The sequence below is a fragment of the Knufia obscura genome (assembly GCF_036327395.1).
Source record: "Knufia obscura strain CCFEE 5817 isolate CBS 148926 chromosome Unknown scaffold_8, whole genome shotgun sequence".
Taxonomy (NCBI): Eukaryota; Fungi; Ascomycota; class Eurotiomycetes; order Chaetothyriales; family Trichomeriaceae; genus Knufia; species Knufia obscura.
In genome coordinates, this window is record NW_027042694.1 from 1292113 (window position 1) to 1314756 (window position 22644).

At 51.6% G+C, this 22644-nt stretch overlaps 9 protein-coding genes across 9 annotated transcripts; 4 read left to right on the forward strand and 5 right to left on the reverse strand.

Annotated features, from left to right (window-relative positions):
* Positions 1 to 59: 59 nt before the first annotated feature.
* PMZ80_007313 (uncharacterized protein) lies at positions 60 to 1520 on the forward strand (the record flags this gene model as incomplete). The annotated part of the gene is made up of 5 exons (XM_064875721.1): positions 60 to 66; positions 115 to 260; positions 305 to 424; positions 472 to 1077; positions 1284 to 1520. The coding sequence occupies 5 exons, from the start codon at positions 60 to 62 to the stop codon at positions 1518 to 1520; spliced, it is 1116 nt and encodes a 371-aa protein (XP_064728986.1).
* Positions 1521 to 1786: 266 nt separating this feature from the next.
* On the reverse strand, positions 1787 to 2584 carry PMZ80_007314 (uncharacterized protein; the record flags this gene model as incomplete). Its single annotated transcript, XM_064875722.1, has 3 exons — positions 1787 to 2194; positions 2249 to 2526; positions 2575 to 2584. 3 exons carry the CDS (start codon positions 2582 to 2584, stop codon positions 1787 to 1789), a joined length of 696 nt encoding a protein of 231 aa, XP_064728987.1.
* Positions 2585 to 4758: 2174 nt separating this feature from the next.
* On the forward strand, positions 4759 to 5485 carry PMZ80_007315 (uncharacterized protein; the record flags this gene model as incomplete). Its single annotated transcript, XM_064875723.1, has 2 exons — positions 4759 to 4863; positions 4910 to 5485. 2 exons carry the CDS (start codon positions 4759 to 4761, stop codon positions 5483 to 5485), a joined length of 681 nt encoding a protein of 226 aa, XP_064728988.1.
* Positions 5486 to 6444: 959 nt separating this feature from the next.
* Positions 6445 to 7302, forward strand: PMZ80_007316 (uncharacterized protein; the record flags this gene model as incomplete). Its single annotated transcript, XM_064875724.1, has 1 exon — positions 6445 to 7302. One exon carries the CDS (start codon positions 6445 to 6447, stop codon positions 7300 to 7302), a length of 858 nt encoding a protein of 285 aa, XP_064728989.1.
* A 446-nt stretch (positions 7303 to 7748) lies between these two features.
* PMZ80_007317 (uncharacterized protein) lies at positions 7749 to 8342 on the reverse strand (the record flags this gene model as incomplete). The annotated part of the gene is made up of 1 exon (XM_064875725.1): positions 7749 to 8342. The coding sequence occupies one exon, from the start codon at positions 8340 to 8342 to the stop codon at positions 7749 to 7751; it is 594 nt and encodes a 197-aa protein (XP_064728990.1).
* A 1046-nt stretch (positions 8343 to 9388) lies between these two features.
* PMZ80_007318 (uncharacterized protein) lies at positions 9389 to 10778 on the reverse strand (the record flags this gene model as incomplete). Its single annotated transcript, XM_064875726.1, has 3 exons — positions 9389 to 9521; positions 9567 to 9942; positions 9986 to 10778. The coding sequence occupies 3 exons, from the start codon at positions 10776 to 10778 to the stop codon at positions 9389 to 9391; spliced, it is 1302 nt and encodes a 433-aa protein (XP_064728991.1).
* A 488-nt stretch (positions 10779 to 11266) lies between these two features.
* Positions 11267 to 12199, reverse strand: PMZ80_007319 (uncharacterized protein; the record flags this gene model as incomplete). The annotated part of the gene is made up of 2 exons (XM_064875727.1): positions 11267 to 12055; positions 12194 to 12199. The coding sequence occupies 2 exons, from the start codon at positions 12197 to 12199 to the stop codon at positions 11267 to 11269; spliced, it is 795 nt and encodes a 264-aa protein (XP_064728992.1).
* A 5565-nt stretch (positions 12200 to 17764) lies between these two features.
* On the forward strand, positions 17765 to 21466 carry PMZ80_007320 (uncharacterized protein; the record flags this gene model as incomplete). Its single annotated transcript, XM_064875728.1, has 1 exon — positions 17765 to 21466. One exon carries the CDS (start codon positions 17765 to 17767, stop codon positions 21464 to 21466), a length of 3702 nt encoding a protein of 1233 aa, XP_064728993.1.
* Positions 21467 to 21822: 356 nt separating this feature from the next.
* Positions 21823 to 22512, reverse strand: URE2_3 (glutathione S- transferase, nitrogen catabolite repression regulator; the record flags this gene model as incomplete). The annotated part of the gene is made up of 1 exon (XM_064875729.1): positions 21823 to 22512. The coding sequence occupies one exon, from the start codon at positions 22510 to 22512 to the stop codon at positions 21823 to 21825; it is 690 nt and encodes a 229-aa protein (XP_064728994.1).
* Between the last annotated feature and the right edge of the window lie 132 nt (positions 22513 to 22644).

Consider the following 22644-nt stretch of genomic DNA (forward strand, 5'->3'; position numbering starts at 1 on the left):
TCGTCCTTCCCACTGCTGAGTTTGAAAAGCAATTCCAGCTACAAGAAGTCTTCGCCAGCATGACAGGTATGTCCAGGTTATCCAGCAATTCAACACCAATGGCTGATTTTCCAGGCGCACGCGAAGACTCCGAGCCGCAGAAAGCTGGCCGATGTGACGGACACAGATCTGCGCTTCCAATTCGATCAGTATACCCACATGCGACCTTTTCGATCGGCAAGGCAAGATTGCCACCAGGAGGACGAGCATATGGTCACAAGGTAGGAAGTCCAGCATTATACATGGATTTTGCTGACTTCCATAGCCTGACACGCAGGTTACTATCAACCTTGGTCTCGAATCTGATCAGAAAACCACAGAGCCGAAGGTGCTGGCACGACTTGGTGAACCGTATGGGCGAGAGGGTATCAGTGTTGATGATATCGTATGTGGGCTCAGTTCGTCGTTGGGTACTTTGCTAACAGTAGCCAGATGTTGCCGGCAGTTTTGGTTAACAGACGCCGAATTATGCTCAAGGAGCTCAAACTTGCCGGTGCTGAAACGTCTGAGGACGATGGCTGCGAGACGGACGCCGAAGCGATGTCCGAGATAGCTGAAAGCCTGCCCAGCCACGATCCTAATGACGATGACGACGATGGCATGTCTATCAAGTCTGATGATGACGACGATTTGATTCACGAAGAGACAGAGGAGAGTGATGTTGAGGTCGTGGATGGAGAAGGCGATGCAATCGATGAGGAGGGTGCAGGCGAGTCGGAGTTAGAAGCTCAGAACGAGGGTAAGGCCTCAGCAGAGGAGTCCGACCTGTATGCTGACACGGTCACGGCGGTGAGGTCAAAACCTCACAAGAAGAAGCCTGCAATGTCAGCCATGCAAATGTATAGGGCGCAGAGACGAGAAGCGCGAAGCAAGCTCGAGGAAAGAGTGCGATTTCGCGCCAAAGGCACAAGGCCCGCGACCAGCCAAGAAGAGGAAGGTCAAGTCGGAGAAAGCATGAGATGGCTCAAGTCGAGCTTCGATCCTTTGCTTCATAGTTTCGTAGCAGATATGGTCCGCCAGATATTAGGCTCCATCTTAGTAGTGAAGGCATGGCGGTAAAGCCTGGAGCGGTTACCAGACAATGGAGACATTTGTAGGCCGAGCCGCCGCGGTTAGCAGGTGAACCTACCCTACGAGAGAGTTGGTCTCCGCCGAGGCAATGAGAATGTCAAACGAAAGATCTGTGTTCAGGACTTGGGGGAGGAGTCCACTTCTATGAAGCGGTCTGCTGAAGCTGAATCCAGCGAGGAGCGAGAGTCGAACAAGATCAAGGCCGAGGATCGTCAGCGCAGCTGCGCAGTGTGGTGAAGAGGTCTGCTGAACCCAGCGAGGAGGGAGAGTTGAACGAGGTCAAGGTTGAGGATCAGAAGCGGAATGTTGTGAAGCGACCTGCCGAACCCAGTGAGGAGAGGAGATCGAAGAAGGTCAAGGTTGAGGATGGGAAGACGAGGTTCATGAGGTCTGTTCCGAAGCACCATTGACTGTTGATATGTAGTGATACACGACTCCGCTACCTCAGTGCATACAATATCTCCCTTCACGAATGGACGCTGCGCTTGCAATATACAGGGGGGGCAAACGTTCATCGTGGCGGAACCAAACATGGTGAAATGGATTGTCGAAGACAATACTCTATTGAGCCCTCAACTCAACTCTCTTGACTGATCTTCACTCATCTCATACTCCTCATTTTGACGCTCGCCAAAAGATGCTTACGAACCCATCCATCGACTACGCTTGTGCTCAGTTACTCAGAGTCATCGTCAGCGGATGCCTCGAACTCCTCTTGCTTGACCGGGTATCCTCTCAGATCGTCAGCGGTCAGACCTTTGCTCTGAGCTTCACCTGTATCTTCCTCCTTGCCCTCGACGACCTTGGACCCATCAATGACCTCGGACTTCTCGCGCTTCACCTTCTGCCCACTGCTGTTCTCCAACTTCTCGCGCTTCACCTTCTTTGACTTGGCCCCACCACCAGACTTGGCAGATCGCTTTCGAGGCATAGCAGTTCGGAGGACCTGATCGACGGTATCTCGAATACTGCCCACAGCTTTGAGCAGCTCTTCATTTGGAGACTCCTTGGTGTCTGGCATGACGACACCTGCTGGCTCGGGAAGACATTTGAGGAGCTTCTCCTCCAAGGCCGATTTGGAGACCTGGATCATGTCAGTCTGGTGACGATGATCCCATCATGTCGATATAGTACTCACGAGGATGAAGCTTTTCTCGACGCTATCGAGCCCGATTCGACTGACGACATTCTTGATCTCTTTGCCCTCTGAGGTAAGGAGGCCAAGATCGAGCTTGGCGACAAGGTGTTTCTCGGACTGGATGGTGTCAGTGGTTATAAGTAGCGAGTTGAAGGGTTCATGGTGTACTCCATTGTTTGTCTCCACGGTCTTGAAAGCAAACTCGAGCTTGGGTACATCGAACACCTGTGCGATAGGGATGGACCCATCATCTCCAGCGGGACCGAGTACTCTGGTATCTGTACTGTATCAGTTTCGGGTATGTGGTTCAGGAGCTTGTGAAATACCCTTGAACATGGTGGTTTGGTTTGGAGGCGCCATGGGTCCAGATGAAAGCGGTGAACACTCTCGACAAATTTCTGCTTGTTGGGAAATAAATGCAAGAATTGGAAGATGTGAAGAATGGATGTACGGAACCGGTATTGCTTGTTGGGAACGACAAGGAACACAAGTTCAGGCGCAGTAAGCAGTTCCCTTATAAAAGCTCATCGTTGACTTTGCCAAGACCCCTGAGGTCTGTTCAATTGTAACATTGCCATACTCAAGAACATGTTGTTGTTGTTGCTATTCGAAGTCTGCTTCTTCCGCCTATAGCTGTTTAGTAGTAACTTTCTACCGCGTATAGCCGTCTTGGAAGTTACCATGTTACTTTCTGGTCTCTTCTTTATAAGTAACTTCCGAACCTCCCAGTTTGAGATGTGACTTGCAGTGACGCAGCACGGGAAGCAACTTCGTCAACTCGTGTGCTGTCAACGCTTTTTGTAAGTAACATTGGCACCTGTCTCCATCTGAGCCTGCTGCGTGGTCGAAGGTCAAGAAACCCGTGATTGGTTAGAAAGCAATTTCGTACTGGTCGGTCTCCTTCGTTACCGATGGCTCGCCTATGACTTTCTGACACTTCCGCAGGCCACCAGACAAGTTCTCAGCGATGAACTTCTGAGGTGCTTACCAAGACCTAGCGCGAAAGGTGTGAAGTTTGTGGCTGGTACAAATGACAAGCCTGAGGACAAGATCAAAGATGCGAAGGCTTCGAAGCAAGTCGAGTTCGCCGCACACACCGAGAAGAGAGATGCTGCCAGCCCCCGGGCTAAAGTCGAAAGGACGAAAAAAAAGGCACGAAGGGGCTGCGAGAAATGGATGAGGACAGCGACGAGATGCGACTTGGGAGCTCGGCAAAACAGAGCAAACTCCATACCGACCGGTCCGGCGACAAGAGTGATGATTGAGTCGATGCTCTATTTGAGGATCGCGATAGAGATTCAGATGAGATGTCGGAGGCTTGACTTGGTCTTGTAGGATGACTCGTTGCACTTTCATCGTTGAGGCCGAGCGCACCCTGCAAGCTCACACGTTAGCAGTCAAAACAGTCGTCGATAGTCTGCAGAAGAGGTCCGAACAGCTTGACAATAGCTGGGTGCAAAGTGTGCTGATGATCATGCCGCTTCTCTACCATGTCATTTGCCATTGAACATCTTGACGTGCGAGTCCCGCTTGCTGCTTGAGGATTCTCTTCCTTTCATCGTCACGCTGAGTAATCATGTTTCGCAATGTTATGCCCCTGACTGTCATTGCAGCGAACATCAGCCATCATTTAGAGCCCGAGGATTTGAAGTTGCTGCAAGTCCTTCGAGGTTGTCGCAGACGTCCGTCGGTGCGCGGCGTTGCGGTGGGAGCATTCAACTGGGATATTTGGCTCGTGTAGACATTGAGACTCGGCAACGATGAGTGCCATCGCGAAGCTCAAATTGTGATGCACCACGAGATAAGTTGAGGCACGGGACACGCGGATAGATTTTCAGCTTATGCATCGTACGGAGAAACTTATGAAAGGGTTGAGTGGAAAGTGCATTCTGCGACTCAAAGGAGCCTCACTGCGCCGTTCAACGTGTTTAGCGAATCGGACATTGACCTTCTGCGCGTCTTGACTGATTGAAGCATGGCGCGAGCTTTACTTAGCAAGGCCAAGCCAGGATCTACGTCAGCTTGTGCTGTTTCAGCGCGGCTGTGGCTTGCTCGGGTTTGCTCGTGTGCTTGTTTTCGATGGAAAAGGATCTGCTGCATGGATGGCAAAGCCGCAGTTCAGGCTGCGCTGGATGTCGCCAATACGACTCCTGTCAAGGCATCACTGTCGCCGGAGTCTCTGATTTGCTTGCGTTTGCACTGCCTTGTTTTGTTCTATCTTCTAATATTGCTGCCTTTCATAACAACGTGCTTACCGTGCCTGCATCTCTACGATCCGCTGTACTGTGCTGAAACATCAGCGCCGACATTTCTGAGAGCCTCGCCCAACCAATTCCTCGAATAACGCGAGCACTTCTCATAGATCGCTTCTCAGACGATCTGAGCTCGCCCTATCCCAACAGCATCTCCAGCGGGCCTGGTCGTGTGACTTTCTTTGATTGTTTCGTTCTGCCAACATCGATCCGGACCTTCCGGAATCGAACATCAATAATAAGCGGGAAACATAGAAGATGGGGGTGATAGACTCGGTGGTAGGAAACGTCACAGCACCAACACAGCCACCAGAATGGAACAGCAAAGGCATGTTTCAGTTGCCGGAATGGGGTGAGCCGGTGGTAAGTGCTTTGAGACCATCTGGAGGACTTGACTCACGTTAAGCAGATTGTCTTCGGCATCCTCTTCACGTCCATGTACATGACCAGACGGAAGGACTTCAGCATATTTGGCTCGAATCATGGATATCGAGCACTCCCTCTTGACACGACCGACGATGACTCGGCACGATCCTCAGACGACTTGCTGTATTATGATATCGACAACGAGAACGATGGCCAAGATCCGATCGCCTCAACGAAACGGTTGCCGAAGAGGCGGGACTTATGGTGTGGGTTGAAGTTGCGCACGCCGAATTCTTCGAGGTTCGCCAACCATCTGCACAGCCGATTGTTGCAGAAATTCCCATTTCTGATTGAGATGTTCTATTGGATAATAACATATCTCTTTTACCGCATGACCAAAGTCGTCAGCAAAGCGGTATTCCATGCGGACAAGGTCTGGGAAGTTGCGCAGCAGAATGGTGTGCGGATATTGTGGTTTGAGCAAGAGTCGATGTTCTCGTGGATATTCCCCATCAGAGAGCACGACGTGCAGCATTGGTTTATGAACGACCATCAAGGGGGGCTGACGTTTCTGAATCGGGCTTATGCGCTGATACATATTCCTGGCACAGTTGGGTGAGTGGCATTGAGAAATCTCGGAAGATGAGGCTGACTGTCGCAGATTCATTGCCTGGTATTATTATGTTGCGCCGAACCATTCGATTTTTGCGATAGCTCGACGAACACTCACTTTGACGAATCTCTTTGCTTTCATCACTTTCACATTTTACCCGACTATGCCTCCTCGGTTATTGCCGAAGGAGTATGGCTTTTTGGATACTGTCAGACACGACAACGCGCAAAGCATTTGGATGAGAGGCGATGTTGTGAATTCTTTGGCGGCGATGCCCAGCATGCACTTTGGTAAGTCAAAACATGGTTTCATAGGAGTGAGGCTGATTATGTCTAGGTTATGCTTTCTGCATCGGCTGCACAATGTTGTTTCATTCTGGCATTTTCAGGCGCAACTTGATCAAAGGAGAGGTCCGCAAGTCTACATTCTGGAAGTGCTTTTACGTTCTGATTGCGATTGGATACCCAGCGATGGTGCTCAGTGCAATTGTTGCTACAGCAAATCATTACTGGTTGGATGCATTGATGGCTACGATCGTTGCGACTTTGGCGTTCTTTTGCAACAGGGTGTTTTTAGTATTATTACCCCTGGAGGACTACTTAATATGGGCGCTGAGGTTGGAGAAGCCGATACCCAGCACAGGAGAGAGATTCCATCAAAGAGGTGGGAAGCTGTAGATATGTTAGATATTAATTCATGCCTGTGTCAATACCACGTGAAATTCAAGCTTTGGATGTGACCGGGACTAGCCAGGAACGAGTGAAGTTCTCCTGAAGCTCAGCTGCAGCTCGCCGCACTTCGCGCATCTCGAAATTAATCGCACACCCACAGCTACCACAGCATATTCATCTTCGCTCACTTGCGCATCACCGTCACTTGCTCTCATTTACGCGCGTTCTTCATTCGCTTGACCCCATCTATCTTGCGCTTCTTTTCCACCCAAACTTCCACTCCCATGCGTCGCAATGGCCGATATTCAAGAAACACCAACTCTGGCTGAGGGTGACATCGAAATGGAAGGCGCAGAAGAGAACCCAGTCGACCTCGAAGGCGAAGACGATGACGGCGCAGCTATCCCACCAACACAAGACCCAGAAGAAGATGCCAAACCAGCAATCGGCAACCCACAAACGCGATTCCTGGACTACCTACGCTCGCCCATGATCCAGCTCAACATCGGCTCAGGAGAAGAAGCAGCAACCATCTCAGCCCATCGCGCAATCCTCACACAGTCTCCGTACTTTGCCGAACGACTTAGCGACGAGAACTCCACCGCCGACCTCCCAGATGAAGACCTCAACGCCATGGGTTGTTTCCTCCAATACCAGTATACGGGCGAGTACTTCCCCCGTCGCCTCGCAAACCAACCAGACGGCCTCGAACACGATCCCTCCGTCCCCTCCATCGACAGCACAGGCGACCAACTCCTCAAACACGCAAAAGTCTACACCCTCGCCGAAAAACTCGGACTCCCTGAGCTCCAAAGCCTAGCCCACAGCAAGATCCACAGAATCAACAGCACGGCCATCGGCGAGATCGCATACGCAAGATACGTCTACAGCCACAGCGACGTTGACGATCAGACTATCAGGAAACCGGTCGCTGCGTTCTGGGCTACGAGGAGTCATGTGCTGCGACATGAGGCCGAGGCTGAGTTTAAGGCTATGTGTCTTGAGTACCCGCAGTTTGGATTCGATGTGCTTAGCTTGGTGCTTGATGCGAGGGAGAAGAGGCAGAGGGAGAGGGAGGATGTGGGTGGGGCTAGTGGGACGCCGGCGGGTGGGAAGGGGAGGAAGAGGATGAGGCCTAGTGTTAATGTTTAAGGAGTCGAGAAGATGATGGCAAAGAAGACGAAGAGCAAAGTGGGGAGAAATCAAGATGGCACAAATGGAATGGTCCTGCGCAAGATGCGAGGCCAGGAGTAGAAGCTGATGCAACGACATGCGCAGTTGGAGACACCAATCGAGGAAATGGTTCATGAAGCTTCTGTCTCCACATACCCGAGCATGTTACCTTCGATTCAGTTTCTCTAATTCTTCTTGTACCATATCAGACTCGGTACAGGCAGTGTACCATAGATCGGGCAAATGCAATGAACATTGTTACAAGACATCCATTTCCAAACCACTTTACAGTCACAATCGTCTCGTTTTGTACAGTTTTGTACAGTATCTTTACAGGCGACCCTATTCAAAACCTTATTGCTCGCCAGATCCCAACAGATTCAGTGTCTCAAAGACTCCAACCATCATTCATCTTCATTCATCAGTCAACTAAACTCCATCTGCCCATATTTATTCATCCACGGCCTCTCACCAGGCCCACACGTAAACCGCATATTCTCAGCAACATGCTTCGTATCGGCACCTCCCTCCTCCGCCCACTGCACTTCCATCTCTTTCCTCTTCACGCTCTTGTCCTTGCCTTGTTTCAACCTCAACTTCTCGAAGTACACGTATGCAGCGTAGAAAGCTTTGCTAGTATTCCCTGCCAGTGGCCCCTTTTTACGCAAGAAGGCTGTGAGCTGGGATGAGGTTATATTTTTTGTAGGGCCATCACCGAGGCATTGGTTTAGCTCGCGACAGAAGGCGGCTTGTGTGGCGGAGGTTTTCCGAAGGTGTGCGTTAATTTTCGTGCGGATGTCGTCGCAGGTGTCGTAGACGGGTACGTTGCCTTCGGATTCGCCATCGAGTCTCGGTAGGTCATCGAAGCTGATGTTGTTTGTATCATCCGTCTTCTTTCTGGCCGTCTTGGTCTTTGCGCTGGGCAGCTTGATGCCTTGATCCTCGCGCTTTGCGAAGAAGTCGTGGGCGGCGCGGTAGGTGGCATTTTTCACGCCGGCGTGTGGGCCGTTCTGGTGCATGAAGGACTGGTATAACCTGGGGACACCTGGAGTTGGGAACGGAATTCGTTGCTGGTCATGTCGCCATTGTTGATGAAGGTGTTGATCTTGCTGCGGATTTGGTTGCAATTGTACCTAGGCACGAAATGACTGTCTGGCTGGGTAGGGGAGGCATCGTCCTCGATGACTATTGTACAGGGTGTGTGCTGTGGCAGAGTCTGGTTCGCGGAGGACGCCACGGGGCTTGTGTGACTGGAGTGGATGGTAGGGGTTGAGGTCTGAATAGTGGAGGTGAACGCTGACTTCGAAGTCTGCGCGTCGTGGGCACTGTTCTCTTTGCCTACAAGCAACAATGATACGGGGATTGCTTTCTGTGTCGCGCATTGGTCGGAGTAGCTTGCACGAGAATTGCCCGCTGAGGGCAAAGTTCTGTTCGCATCTACTTCGGTGAGTGTCATGGTTTTAGTACTCGATCAATGGACGTACGACGCAAAAGTGGTTGTTGGAGCTTTTACAAGGAGCAGAGGAGGGTGATGTGCTTGCTACTAACGAGGGAAGCGACGCGCTTCGGTGGCGACGTCACTTCTAGAAGAGTGCTGCGTCATTGACGCGAGATCTGCTGACTTGCCGTCTTGTTCAACGGAACAAACCAAGCCTGTTGGTGAACACATTTGCGGCTTCGTCCGCCTTGAGATCGGGGCACCACGGACATCACCGAAGCCGAGCTCTAGGCTCTGTGCGCGCCTCTGATGCCTAAAGCTTAGGCGTTCGTGAATCTTCCAGTCCGCACGGCTAGTTTCGCCAACCCGGCAGTTCATACACGGCAGGGGCTTGAAACGTTGCGACTTGAGCTGCTCGAGGTCTGCCCACTGTTCATTCTTAGTGTATCTTGGGATGTTGTAGAATAGATCAGCTATTGTGTAGGGATGATCAGAGGTCCTCTAAGGCTGAAGGTGATGAGGGCCCTTCAGCAGCCCGGCTGTGGCCGAGTGCACGAATAAGAATTGAGCAAGAGAACATGCAATTTTCAGAGTTTCTCGGCGAAATGCGTCTTTGTTTACGATCAACTAACTGAACTGTACCTTCACCTTCGGTACCGGTGGTATCATCTTAATATTTGCAAGGTCATCAAACACTGACAGCAAAGATTCGTTCGAATCCACAAACCCATGCCATCCTAGCTTCCTGGCCTTGTCCGAGCTGTTGATTGTTAGCAATATTCGATGGAAGGAACATCGATCTTACCTGAACATCAGCGCCGATGGCCGACACAACGAACCATCAATGAATCCAAACACTCTCTCCACGTCCACCAGCTCTTTCTGCGCCAGATCGTTATCCTTGGCAATCTTCTTCCACGCCTTCTGCACTTTTTCCTGCTTGACCCAGCTAACAAGCGTGAACGACCTCGATGCTACACCCTTACCACCATAGCCCCGTGGATTATGCGGCGTCTCGTTCGACTGATATTTGGCATCGTCCTGCGGGCCTTGCCAGTCGATACCATACCAGCCTGCTAACCTCGGCCAGAATCCTTCCCATGCAAATGCGCCGCCATCGAATGCGTTGAATTTCTGATTCTTTGCAGCAGGTGTCAGTACCGCCCACTCTTCCATGTACCCTACCATCGTTAGCGCAGCCACCGAATGCATCGATATGCTCACCGTTCATCATAGCACTACTCATACTGCAATCTAATTGCCAAGATTTGACGTCGCCTGGCCACTTCAGCACCTCACCAAGCTCTCGCGTGACAGCAGCATAAACGGCGAGTGGAAACGCAGCATTCATAGCTGCATCGGGAACCCCACCGAGAATCGGGCCTGGCATCAACACGTTCCAGCCCGTCTCACCATTACTCTCCTCGCAGAACCTCCAGACAGAATCCTCCTGTGGGTAATAAAAGTTCGGTTCATCGGGTATCTCAACGCGCGGATCAGATTCCTCTTGTGGCACCTTCGTCGGACCGTGGTGGACGCCATAGTTCTTCGCCCCGGTCTGCAGCATGAACCGCTTCGGCTTGATCTCCGCGACCTTGAGAGCACCGAGGAAGTTGTCCAGAAGCTGCGAGTTAACCCTGACCATTTCTTGCGCATCACTCCAGAGACCTTTGCCTTCTTTTGGTGCAGGCTGGAGGTATGCGAAGAAGAAGACATAGTCGGCCTTCACGCCTTTGTCCTGCAGGGCTTTGGCGATCTCGGAGGGGTCCTTGAGGAAGTCGATTGCGATGTGCTCTGCGTTGCTGGGTAGACCTCCTGGGATGTATGGAGGGCGTCGGGAGAGGCAATAGATCTTTGACCACCGTTCCGGGGATTGGGAGAGGACGCGGAGCATGTAGTGGCCGGAGATGCCGTTTGCGCCGGTGATGATTGCTGTTAGACCTTTGAGGTCCTCCGGGTAGACTGGGAGGCCATGGTATATACCCTTGGACTGGACTTGCTGGATTTGGGTAGACATGAGTGCGATGCTAGGGATGGTGATGGCGACAGCGTTGAGATACTACTCAAGACCAGATGTCCCTATGGCTTGCTCACCCCGAGATGTCAGTATGATGTATTTCAAGCTCACTCGGCAACTCCACGTATCTCCAATTTGAGTCACGGATGGAGTGGATCGTCATGCGGAGATGGTGGAAATGGTTCGCCTCGAGCCGCGGCTGGTGGTTACGAAGTCCTGCCTGCTCTTGCCATGAGCTTTGGAACAGATCTTGTGGTAGTTGGAATTGATAACGCGTCGAGAGGATGAACGACGCACTCGAAGACTTGTGATACTGCCAGTATGCTGCCCAGGGGTCTTGGAAGCTCCGTGGGTTCGTGAAGGGCGCCGGTAATGGTGTCCAAGGAGAGAAAGTGAACATTGGCTGAATCGGTGGACTGTTAGGAGATTGTGAAACTTGGCAGTGATGGGGGATATTTGCATTGGCTATACGGCATTTTGCGACAACACTATCGCATTGGCTCTGTGTGCACAGTCCACCCTTCAGTCTTGGTTATGATAGGCGCCACGGAATCAGAAGAACCATGCGTCTCATGCGATACCTTGTCTCTCCCTTCTCTTCCATTGTAATCGTTCCCAGCCTGGACTTGAGCTTCCGAGGACAGTCCTGGTCCCTTGTAGACACGCCGCACAGATGATCTTGAGGTCAATGTCGATAGCTCCATCGTCTTTGAATTGCTGTCAAGCTTTCCACTTCGTCCTCCGCTTCGACTACCACGGACGTAGGATCCGTAGACAGTGTTGTCTACTTTGACGGTCGCACCCAGGTTGCTGTCAAATGCTCTTAAGAACGGCTTGAGGTATGCGAAGGAGGCTGCCATTGTTGTGTAGTGAAGGACTGCTTGTGTAGCCGCTATGGCACCTGACATGGCGAATAGTGCATCTTGGGTAGACTCGAGGCCCCTTTTGAGGTGGACGAGTCGGAAGACCGTAGGTATGATGACCGATAGCCGTGCTGAGAAGGCAAAAGCGACCTTCAATTTGGCTTTGATCGGCATTTGGAGAATGTAGATGACACTGGCGAACAATGTGAAGATAGCAACCTCAATGAAGATGCTGATACTCTCGATTGCCGTCCATCGAGTGAATAAGGAGGAACATTGTGCTGTAGACTCGTCATTCCATGGAGCTGATACATGGCAGCGGGTTGCAACCATGATAATGGATGCAAAGCCCCAGCAGCCAATCAGTCCAGCCAAGCCGTAACAGGCGAAGACGACTTTCTTCATTGGAGTTAACTGCGATAACAAGGGCAGTGCAGCTCCTTTCGCGACTGCCAGGGTGCACAAGTAGAAGATGTCCGACGCCCATACGAGCTACACATCCGTCAGCTTGTGCAACTATCTCGTCGATCTTGCGACGTACCTTCAATGCACTCTCATGCTCGTCGCTTTCCACCTCGGTTGTCCTCTTTCCAAGGCCATGACCAACGGCGCCTAGTATACATGCAGAGGAGATGAACGCCAAACACTGACAGGCAGCTGTTAGTATGGGATCTCGCTGTGTCAATGGCTCTGTACATACCGATGCTATGATGACTAGAAGCTCTTCGAGTCCAATGATGCTCTTCTGTTGTAGCTTGCTCACAAGCCTGACGATCAAAGTGAGCGAAGTCCAGGATATCCCGACAGCTGTTATGATCACGATGATGCCTGCTTTGTCGTTCGAGTCGATCACCAGCCGCGGTCCATGGAGTGGTGCTGACATTGGTTCAGCGTCGACGTTTTCAGGGAGGCTGGTAGCTTGTGACCCGATGGTCAGGCTTCGTGAAGCCTGTGGAATTCAAGCTATGCAAATCGTGTCAATGAGGTTGTAGGTTACTGAAGTGTCGAAGGCGACGACTGTCGTGCGTGAAGACAATCATGACTTCTTGAAGGTGATAAGCTGATAGATGCTGTGCCATAGATGTAATCGTACGATGTCACATACTAGACCGAAGCATGGGCTAAGTTCTAATCTTTGCCCTGAGTAGGGGCTTGCCGCTGCTTGCATGGTTCCAACTTTCGCTCATCACGATCCGGGAGTCGAGAGTGGCCTCGTTTTCGATCATTCAATAGTACGTGGCTAGAGGGTGCCAGATACGTGTCGGAGGACAAGCCTGGTGAAGGTTGTGGCCTGCTCTCGGATAAGTCTGCAGGATCTGCACGAACACAGACCGCCTCAAAAGAACCTCGAAGCGAGTAGAATGTGAGTCCTGTGGATGATTCCGGCTCGAGTCCAGGTGGAGCTCAACAAGCACACCTGCGTGGCCGAGGCGCGGCAGAGATAATCTGTGATTGTAGTAGTCATGCCACCTGCGCGAGACAACCAACGGGATGAAACACGTCCTTCGTGCTCCGTTGCACCACGTGCGAGCATCGATATGCACCCTTACCAATAGTTCGAGCAGGGCAGTAACAGCGAATATTGCTACTTGCATGCTTCATTGCAGTGAGTGGCTCAAGACTGTTGCGCGAGAAGCTCTGAGCTGGCAGGTTCTGGAATCTGCTTGCCGCGCCTACCCAGAAGCCTACACTCTTTAGCTGAGCATCCCAGGGATGACTTTGATGACTCTTCGCTGAGTTGATGTACTTGTAAGCATATGCTGTAGATATCGTTTACGGGTAGTCGAATGAAGGATGGATAGCGGCCGAAAGATAAGCATCAAGGACCGCAAGGCGTTCTGATCCACCAGAGGACCCTCTAACAACGATCCCCGGAGTTAGTGTCGATACTAGCTCAGTAGCTTGCAGCAGCTTATGAACATCGCCAGGATCGACTGAACTCGACCCCGGCCGTTCATCCTATTTGACTACACGTGTTCCTGCACGACCACGCATGATGTAGGAAGCCACAGTACTGCTATGAGATTCGAAACGTTATTGCATATTGTTCCCAGGGCCCACCATCAATTCCTAAGCACCCAGGTATCTACTATGTCCAGGTATTGGATGTCAAGCGTCAGGATTATGCCCGCGGCTGGAATCATCCGGACTCTATCTCGCCTACTTACGGAGAAATGAGATAACGTTCGGAAATTTCCAGCCGCGGCCACAAGGATTACTTTGCGGCACACAAGTACTTATCCTACTTCATGCACGCTAATTCCGCCTGGGAATGCAACTTCACCAAGGGGTCCTGAAGGCCCCAAGACCATCCTCTGCCAGGGTCTGACTAGCGAACTGGGCTTGTACTTTTTCATGCGCCAATTGAGACTCTCTCTCGGACTGCCAGCAGCCTTAGCGGAAACGTTTGACAGTTCGAGCTGCTATCCGAACAGGAAGGTGGCTTTCCAAGTTTCCAGAACGACGAACTACCCGTACCGAGATGAAACGGACCTATACTCTCGATTGCATCCCGCGAGGCATAGGGACTTCGCGTAGGTTATTTGTTGGATTATTCGTCTTCTTCTGAGGAGGATTTCAGCCAGCATTGTGTTCTGGTTCTTTCTGATCAAGCAAGATTGTTTAGGATATTGTTTTCGGTCCCTTTGCTTCATTCGTAGCGGCAGCAAGTTCAACGTTGTTGTTACAGAGAGGGGATTCAGCTTCGTTGCAGAAACCTTGGGTTAGGAGCATCTTCGTCATGTCTGAGAGTAATGAGTTCTCAGTGGGAGCCAAAGGGGCGGTCACGTTCAGTGAACGAGACATCGACGACCAGAACAATGGCCTATCGTCGAATGAATGGCACGAACTCGACGAAGTAGCCAAGAAGGGCTTCACGGTCAATGACCAGCTTGACATGAAACGAATGGGTTGGTCCTCAGCCGATGGTTGTTATGCCCTACAGGCCACTGACGAGTGACAGGGAAGAAGCAGGAATTCCGGCGCAACTTCAGATTTCTCACCACCGTCGGGTTCACTTGCTGCGTTATGGGCAAGTGCCTATCTGCTTGTGACGAGACCAGATACTAACCGCGAGCAGGCACGTGGGAGATCTTGCTTAGTTCGAACACTCAAGCACTGTTGGCTGGCGGCTCAGCGGGTCTTTTCTGGTCTCTGTGCTGGGCTTACCTTGGGCAAGCTTTTGTCGTCGTATCTCTTGCTGAAATGGCAAGTATGGCACCAACAGCTGGTGGGCAATACCACTGGGTGTCCGAGTTTGCTCCAGCCAAATACCAAAGGATCCTGAGTTACTTGTCTGGCTGGCTTTCCACCATTAGCTGGCAATCGATTGTCGCGTTGGACTGCTTCCTGGTGGGTACCATCATTCAAGCAATGGTAATCGTCAACGACGAAACCTATTCGCCACCAAGCTGGCATGCGACCCTGCTTGTCTGGGCTGTGGGCATTTTCATCAGCTTGTTCAACATTTTCGCTGCGAAACATCTGCCCTTGGCCGAAGGTATATTCGTGACTGGTCACTTCTTCTGCTTCTTCCCAATCATCATCACACTCCTCGTCCTCGCTCCGAAGCGATCGGCACGAGAGGTGTTTCTGGAGTTCTCTGACAACGGATCCGGATGGCCAAACGTTGGGTGGTCAACGCTGGTTGGACAAGTCAGCGCAATCTTTTGCGTGTTGGGGTCAGACTCGGTGGCTCATATGGCCGAAGAAGTCCAGGAATCCTCGCGGAACGTGCCTAGGGCCATGTGGTGGAGTTTTATTGTATGCCAAAGTCGCCAGCCCCAAGGTCAGGTGTCGAAGCTAATGCGAGCCAGGTCAATATTGCGCCAACCTTCGGTTTGGTCCTAACATACCTGTTTTGCATGCCAAGTGTCGCCGATGCCGTGAGCGACCCGACCGGCTACCCCTTCGTCTATGTTTTCCGGACAGCGACTGGCACCGCAGGCGGAACTATTGGTCTTACGGTCGTTCTGTTTCTGCTTCTCACCATGATCACGATCAGCGCGGCCGCCAGCACGTCTCGTCAAACTTTCGCGTATGTGGTTTCCGGAAGTGTTTTGATGGCATGCTAACGCAAATAGGTTCGCCCGTGATCGAGGATTGCCATTCTCCGATTGGTTGGGCGCAGTTCACCCAAAGCTTCACGTACCAGTCAATGCAGTCATTTGTGAGTGTCCAGTGTCCCTGCACGACCTTATGCTGAAGCTGACTGTGCAATAGTCACATGTATGTTCACCATCGTCATGGCTTGCATCAACATTGGCTCCACCGCAGCGTTCAACGCAATGTTATCACTCAGCGCATCTGCTCTCATGGCAACATACTGCATTAGTCTGGGTTGTGTAATACTGAAGCGCATGCGGAACGAACCTCTCCCGCCAGCAAGGTGGAGCCTTGGACGATTCGGCATGCCTGTCAACATTGCTGCTGTTTTGTACAGCATGTGGGCATTCTTCTGGAGTTTCTGGCCAAACGCGTACGACGTCACACCCACAAACATGAACTGGGCTTGCGTTCTGTTTGTCGGGCTCATGATTATAGCGACTGTGTTGTATTTCGTTCGGGCTAAGAAGGAGTATGAAGGTCCAGTGGCCAAGGTGCAGAAGGACATGTGAGATGGTATTGTGGATGCCAGACACGCATGGCCTGGGCATCTGGGCGTGATGAGTTTAAGTCGTACAGCGGTGGACGTCTGATGAAATAGAACGCCGCTCACGTTGACAATCAGCCTCAAATCCATTGAAGACGAATTGGCAGTGAGGTGAGATCCCCTAGGAAAGCAGTGTCGCGAGTGTACCTGTCAAGCGATGCATCTCGGGCCTTCGTACCTCTCTTTGATTGCTTCTGCTTGGACCAGTAGAAACATATACTGCGACGCCTCAGCCTTCACCGATGAACAGTTTCGACGCAGCGGCATTTGTTTGATCTATGTTCTGCAAGCAGCAACAAGGAAGTGCCCCGGATGTACGAGTAGGCGCATATGGCACACGATGTCTCTTGACCTGATATAGAACCCTCGCTTCATCTCTTCCTATCAATGGGTACTTCCATCATAAACGGCACCCGCCTCGTTCGTATCGAGGGTGCGGGATATTGCTTTTTCCCATCGCTTGTAACCGAATGGACTTCGTGACGCAGTGACGAGTTTGGAGAGGTCGGTACTGTGGTGGAAAAGTGTTCGCTATGTAGATCTAGCAAGGGAGCTGTTTAGCTGGCCTGAGCTGCAGACATGCGCCTATCGATCGAACTATCTTCAGGTGTCTGAACGTGGTGGGAGACCTTGTGAAAAGCTTAAACCCTGTTCGACTTCTGTTGGTATCTCTTGCATGTGCGCATCTCTTCCTCGGCTTCGGGTGTGCTTCGCGAGATCGCGTTTTGAAGCTTGCAACCGGATGTGAAGAGCTCGAGCTACGCCACCGATACCATCGAGCTCAAACGTGCCTGCAGCAGAGATCGCGGAAGCCAGACCTGGACGCCACGCAGCCCGCCTGCCAAAGTTACGAGCTCACCGCTCTACTTTCCTAGATTGTGCTTCGATGCGACAACGCTGTTCATCCGGCAGGTGCCAGCCATGAGACACCTGAAACATATGCCTGATGAACATCCGCAGCTTCGGGCTGTAGCGATCTTGATTGGTCGGATCTAGCCTAGCTGATCATACTTTCCAATGAGCATATGCCTCACAAAAACGGCTTCATGTCTGAAATTGGTTCTCGCCCCCTCCCGAAACGCCAACCGGTCGGGCTAATCGCCTAGCCGGTCGAATCGAACATCGTCCTTTTGTCGCTTGTTACCCTCCAGCGTAGGCCAGGCCGACCAGGGCAGACCTTCTGGTCCTCGACCTTGGGATGGCTCAATCGCAGTACGCCTTGCTCGTGCACCAGCTCCATGCCGAGGATTGACAAAGATCTCCTTCAGCATCGAGAAAGGTTGTTTCCAACACCGTCTCGTCTCATTGCCTTGGACCACTCATTCGCAGCCAGATTTCGAGGTCACAGAGATTCTATGAGCGCACGCCTGCCCCTCGCGCGCAAAACTCTAGCAGTTCAGCCTAACCTCAGAAGGCCGGTCAGTGCGCCTCCGAACAACGGGTTGACCTAAGCAGGACTGAAGGCCGCAAAGATGGTTTTCGGCAAGGAACCTGCGGTGTCTTACACGGCATTGGACCCTCACGAGCAACCTGTATCTGAAGGACGACAGAACAGCACTATCACCAAGGTGAAGCATGGTTGGCGACCAGTGTGGATGCGACGTTCAGTCTTGATCCTGTTTTTGATCTGCTTTGCCGCCTTGTTGGCAGCCTTGCAAGTACTGGATATCTTGTCTGTTCGGCATGATGGTCTTGCTTCGACAGATATGTCTTACCATTACCTATGGACATATGGACCAACCGCAATCCTTACTCTGTACCTCGCACTTTGGAATCGTGTCGACTATCGAGTAAGGCAAATGGCTCCATGGACGGTGCTACACGATCAACTACCGGTCCCAGCCTCAAGGAGCATTTTTCTAGACTACATCTCCCCAACTGTGCCCGAGATTCTCTGGAATTCTCTGATGAATGGCGACTTTGCAGTCACGGCAAGTACACTGGTAGTCATGCAGGTAACGATCTTGATCGTCGTTTCCACCTCATTGCTCTCGCTTGTTCCGCGCCCGGTCACACTGACTGGCATCCCTTATCAAACCACACTAAGATTTGTCAACAATGAAACCAATAACCTTACCGATCAATCAATGCTTCCTGGCAACATCATTGACGCCATCGACACCCTGAACCTATCGTACCCCTTGGGCGCGACATCGCAACACGCTTACCAACCATTCGAGTTAGCAGCAACCAACTTGTCATCCAATTTAGTACAACAGGCACAAGTGGAAGTGATGTCGTTCGACCTGGATTGCGAAGAGGCACAATTAGACTATGGATTCTGGAGTTACTCCTGGATGTGGTCACCTTGTCATATGAACACAAGCATTTCGGATGGACCAAGCCTGAATGCTTCCATGAATGCGACTACCAGCAATTGCACTATCGGAGTGCCTTCATATTATGAATATGGCAGCGATGGGGATGTGGGCAATTTTGCGGTGTTCCAGTACGATCAATGTGATGAAGGCTCCGCCTTCGATAACAGAGATGTACGGATGTTTTTTATGTTCGGTCAGGCTCGGCAGAACGGCGAGGTTGGGCCACCTCCAGTGGAGAGTGGATGTCCAGACGAGGCGCCCACTGCCGACATCGAGATCCTGCGGTCAAAACAATGGACCTGCCGTCCAAGCCTCTCATCGCTGCCCGGCAACATCACTTTCAACTCAACTAGTCTGCTAAAGGGTGGCGTGCCCCAGATATCCCTAGACGAGACTGCAGAGCGTCGCAATTTCGACAATATATCCTTCTGGGATCTGACTTCTCAGGTCATTTGGATTTCTTTGGCAGAGTTCAGTGAGCAGCCCACACTGCAAATAAAAGGTATGCCCGATATGCAGGGTGCCGAGATGAGGGTGCTGCGTTCTATGGGCCCTGAGAACGTTGAGGACTTGGCCACGACAGATCTATACCTCGAGTTGTCGACTGCGTTTTACAAACAAGCACTGTCAATTCTTACGCACCTTCAATTGACAGAAAAGGACAATACGACGATTACAGGCACTGCGAGCCTGATACACAACAGACTTGTGGTGCGAGATATACCGCTTCGTGCTATGCAGGGACTCCTGGGGGGCACCATCATCCTGGTATTATACCTGATCATCGCTTTGCCGGGGCATTCGGTCACGCCGCGTGACCCAACACAACTCGGCGGCCTATCCGATATTTTGGCACAAAACCCACAACTTGCATCATCATTCGCAAGAACCGGATCGATCGACCTGCATACCTTGCAGCAGGCGTACGCTCTGAAGCATTACAGATCGTTGTTCATTGCAGACACACCCTCCACTGATTCTGCAGAAGGCCGCTTTTGGTTTATGTTCGAGCAGACCTCATCACCAACACATGCACAAGGGCCGCGCGCCAGCAACCAACTGAAGTGGTGGAGGCCAATGACAGTCAGTATCTTTTCAAGGATAACGGCATTCAGTATAGTGGTTGTTTCGATTGTGGTGCTCCAAGTCCTACTTACGTTCTCGAACCGTAACCAAGGCCTGGCCGCTGCCTTTCCATCCGGAACTGAGAATCTCGCGTGGTCTATCGTACCGGCAGTCATCATGGCTATGATTGCCACGTACTTTCGAGCACTCGGCACAGTCTATAAAACCTTTGCTCCATATTGCCTCTTGCGCAAAGGGTCTAACGGGGCGAGAACGCTATCAAGGAACTACCTATCAATGACTGAGGTTGAAGTTCTTTTTCATGCTCTATTCGACCGGCAGATAGGAGTCTCTTCCATCACCTTCGCGACTATGCTGGCAGCCTTCCTGACGATTGCTGTCAGTGGTGTCTTCACTGTTTTGCCGATTCCCCTTACTTTCAACACCACTCTTAGTCAAAAGTCATGGTTCATCGACACCGGATCCGATGACAATGGTACTGTCGGCAATAGTGGACCTATTTCAGGTCTCATACTTATGTCCAACTTGTCCTATCCACAGTGGACGTATGAAAACCTTGCTCTTGCATCATTCGTGGCTGGGGAGGACCCCGATCGAGTCACAAGCAACGGCACGGACGCGAGATTTCGCGGAACTGTTCCCGCAATTCGTATAGCATTGAATTGTACACTGTACGAACAAAAAGACATTGGTGGTCTAGAGTACATTGCTGCACTGGGCGGACCCGGCAACAAAGGTATCTTCGCTAACAAGCTGGGAAAAAGCGAAGCATGCACAGGAAATACGAGCGAAGCCAGGTATTTGACCGGTGGAGGCACAACTGGTGGTGACTTCTACTGGTCTGGATTTTTGAACAACACGAACGACGGGTGCCCCTTCCTTAACTATTACTGGGGCTATCAGGGTCCAACCGGCGAAGAGTGGGGCACTTACAACGTCACGTACATCCGTGGTCTCGCTTGCTATGAGACCACAGAGCAGCTGGACGTTGATGCCACTTTCATCTATCCTGGTCTACAGATCGATACCTCAGCTCCTCCCGTCTCGCTCGAAAACAGTTCAGAGCTGTTTACCACAGCCCTCACGACTCTGCCGTATGCCGCCATGCCGCAACCAGAAGCTTCCACTATTTATGGGGATGCTTTCTGGAACGCTGCAATAGCCAGATTCGGACTGGTAGATCAAGATTTTGGCAACCCGGATCTGGACGAGAAGATCATTGAGGCAATCAAGTACTCGCAGGGCGTGGTGCGCGCCCAACAATACCATGTCGCGCTACGAAGCGAGGACGGAGCTACCGCCAATTTCAGTCCTGCTAGGGGCATTGTGACTGATACAGGAAGATACCGTCTCGTCATGAACAGGGTGTCAACCGACGTGCTGTGCGGCCTGTTGGCTGGCATACTCATCTTTGCAGGTCTCTCTGGATGGCTCATGAGTACGAAACACGTGTTACCCAAGAATCCATCATCCTTGGGTGCCATGATCAGTCTTCTAGCCGACTCCAACTTCTTCGGACAGACTGCCCTCACGAGTGAGCAGGCTACCAGGGGAAAATTTGCTTTGCCGATACTGAACGCTAGCACTTTCAAGATGGGGTGGTTCACCAGCAAGTATGGCGCAGAGAAGGTTTTCACCATCCACCGAGTAGAAAATGAGATAAGCCACCATCAGGAGAAGGATGACGGTAGCTCAAGCATGTCTTTACGCGAGCGCTCCGGCCCCACGAACACGATGAGGAAGGGTTTCACTGCGCTGAGTCCTTGATGCAATGGAGCTTCCCATGACGAGCGAAGGAGTGCGGCTGTGGACTGTGAGGTGGACGCCAGTGCTGCCATATCGTGCTTGAGCAGCTGCCAACAGGTGTCCGAGAACGAGATCCTCGCTAGACTGTATTGCAGATCCGATGCTCGGACCATCTGTTACAACCAGAGCTGAGTACAGCCTGGAAGCTATCACGAACCACATTGTCGCAAAAGGATGTTCACGCAGAAACAGGACAAGATGACACTGTATTGATTCAACGATGGGTGAGGTGATCTAATATCCAACACTGATGACGAGACATCTTTCGTGTGCAGCTTGGAAGAGCCTCGTATGCTACTGGAGGTCGGGTTTGCCAATCAGAATTGGAAGCCGGCAGCCTTCAGCACATCCTTCACCTTCTCACGCGCAACCATCTTGCCCAACCACCCCTTGAGGTGCGGGTACTTGTCCTCATCGTACAGATCCTTCTCCACGAAAGCGGTGATGAGCTTCTGCCAGGGCAGAAAAGCAAGATCAACGTACGAAAGCTTGTTGCCCACGAGCCACGGACCATCGAAACCAGCCTTGCCACTATGCTCCGTCTCCTGCCGAGCCAATTGTGCCTCCAAAACACCCGAGACCCTGTCCACTTCCTTCGAATAGCGCTCCAATGCACTGGGGACTTTCTCGGGATGGAACTTCTTGAACCAGGCTGCTTGGCCGAAGTAAGGACCTTGGCCCGAGACTTGGAAGTAGAGCCATTGCTTCGCAAGATAGTACTCCGGCGTGCCTGCAGGGAAGCTGAGGCGGTGCTCGGTGTCGTATCGCTCGAGGAGATAATCGATGATGGCGCCAGATTCCCAGATTGTGATGTTGAAGTTGGGATCCTCGATGGCTGGCACACGACCATTCGGGTTGACGGCAACGTACTCAGGCTTCTTGACGTCTGAGATGGGTATGGGAACGATCTCGTGTGGGATGTCGAGCTCCTTGACGATCATGGCGACTTTTGGTGGGTTTGGACCATGTTGTCCATAGACTTTGATTGGCTTGATGTTTGCTGACATGCTGGTCTGCTGATTTTACGTTGGTATGGGAAGTATGAGAAGGAAGTGCTCGTTGAGCTGTTGGGGGATAGTGAAGGCATTATGGGCGATGTTGGCCCATATATACTCCCTGTGCATAATCATAGCCTACGT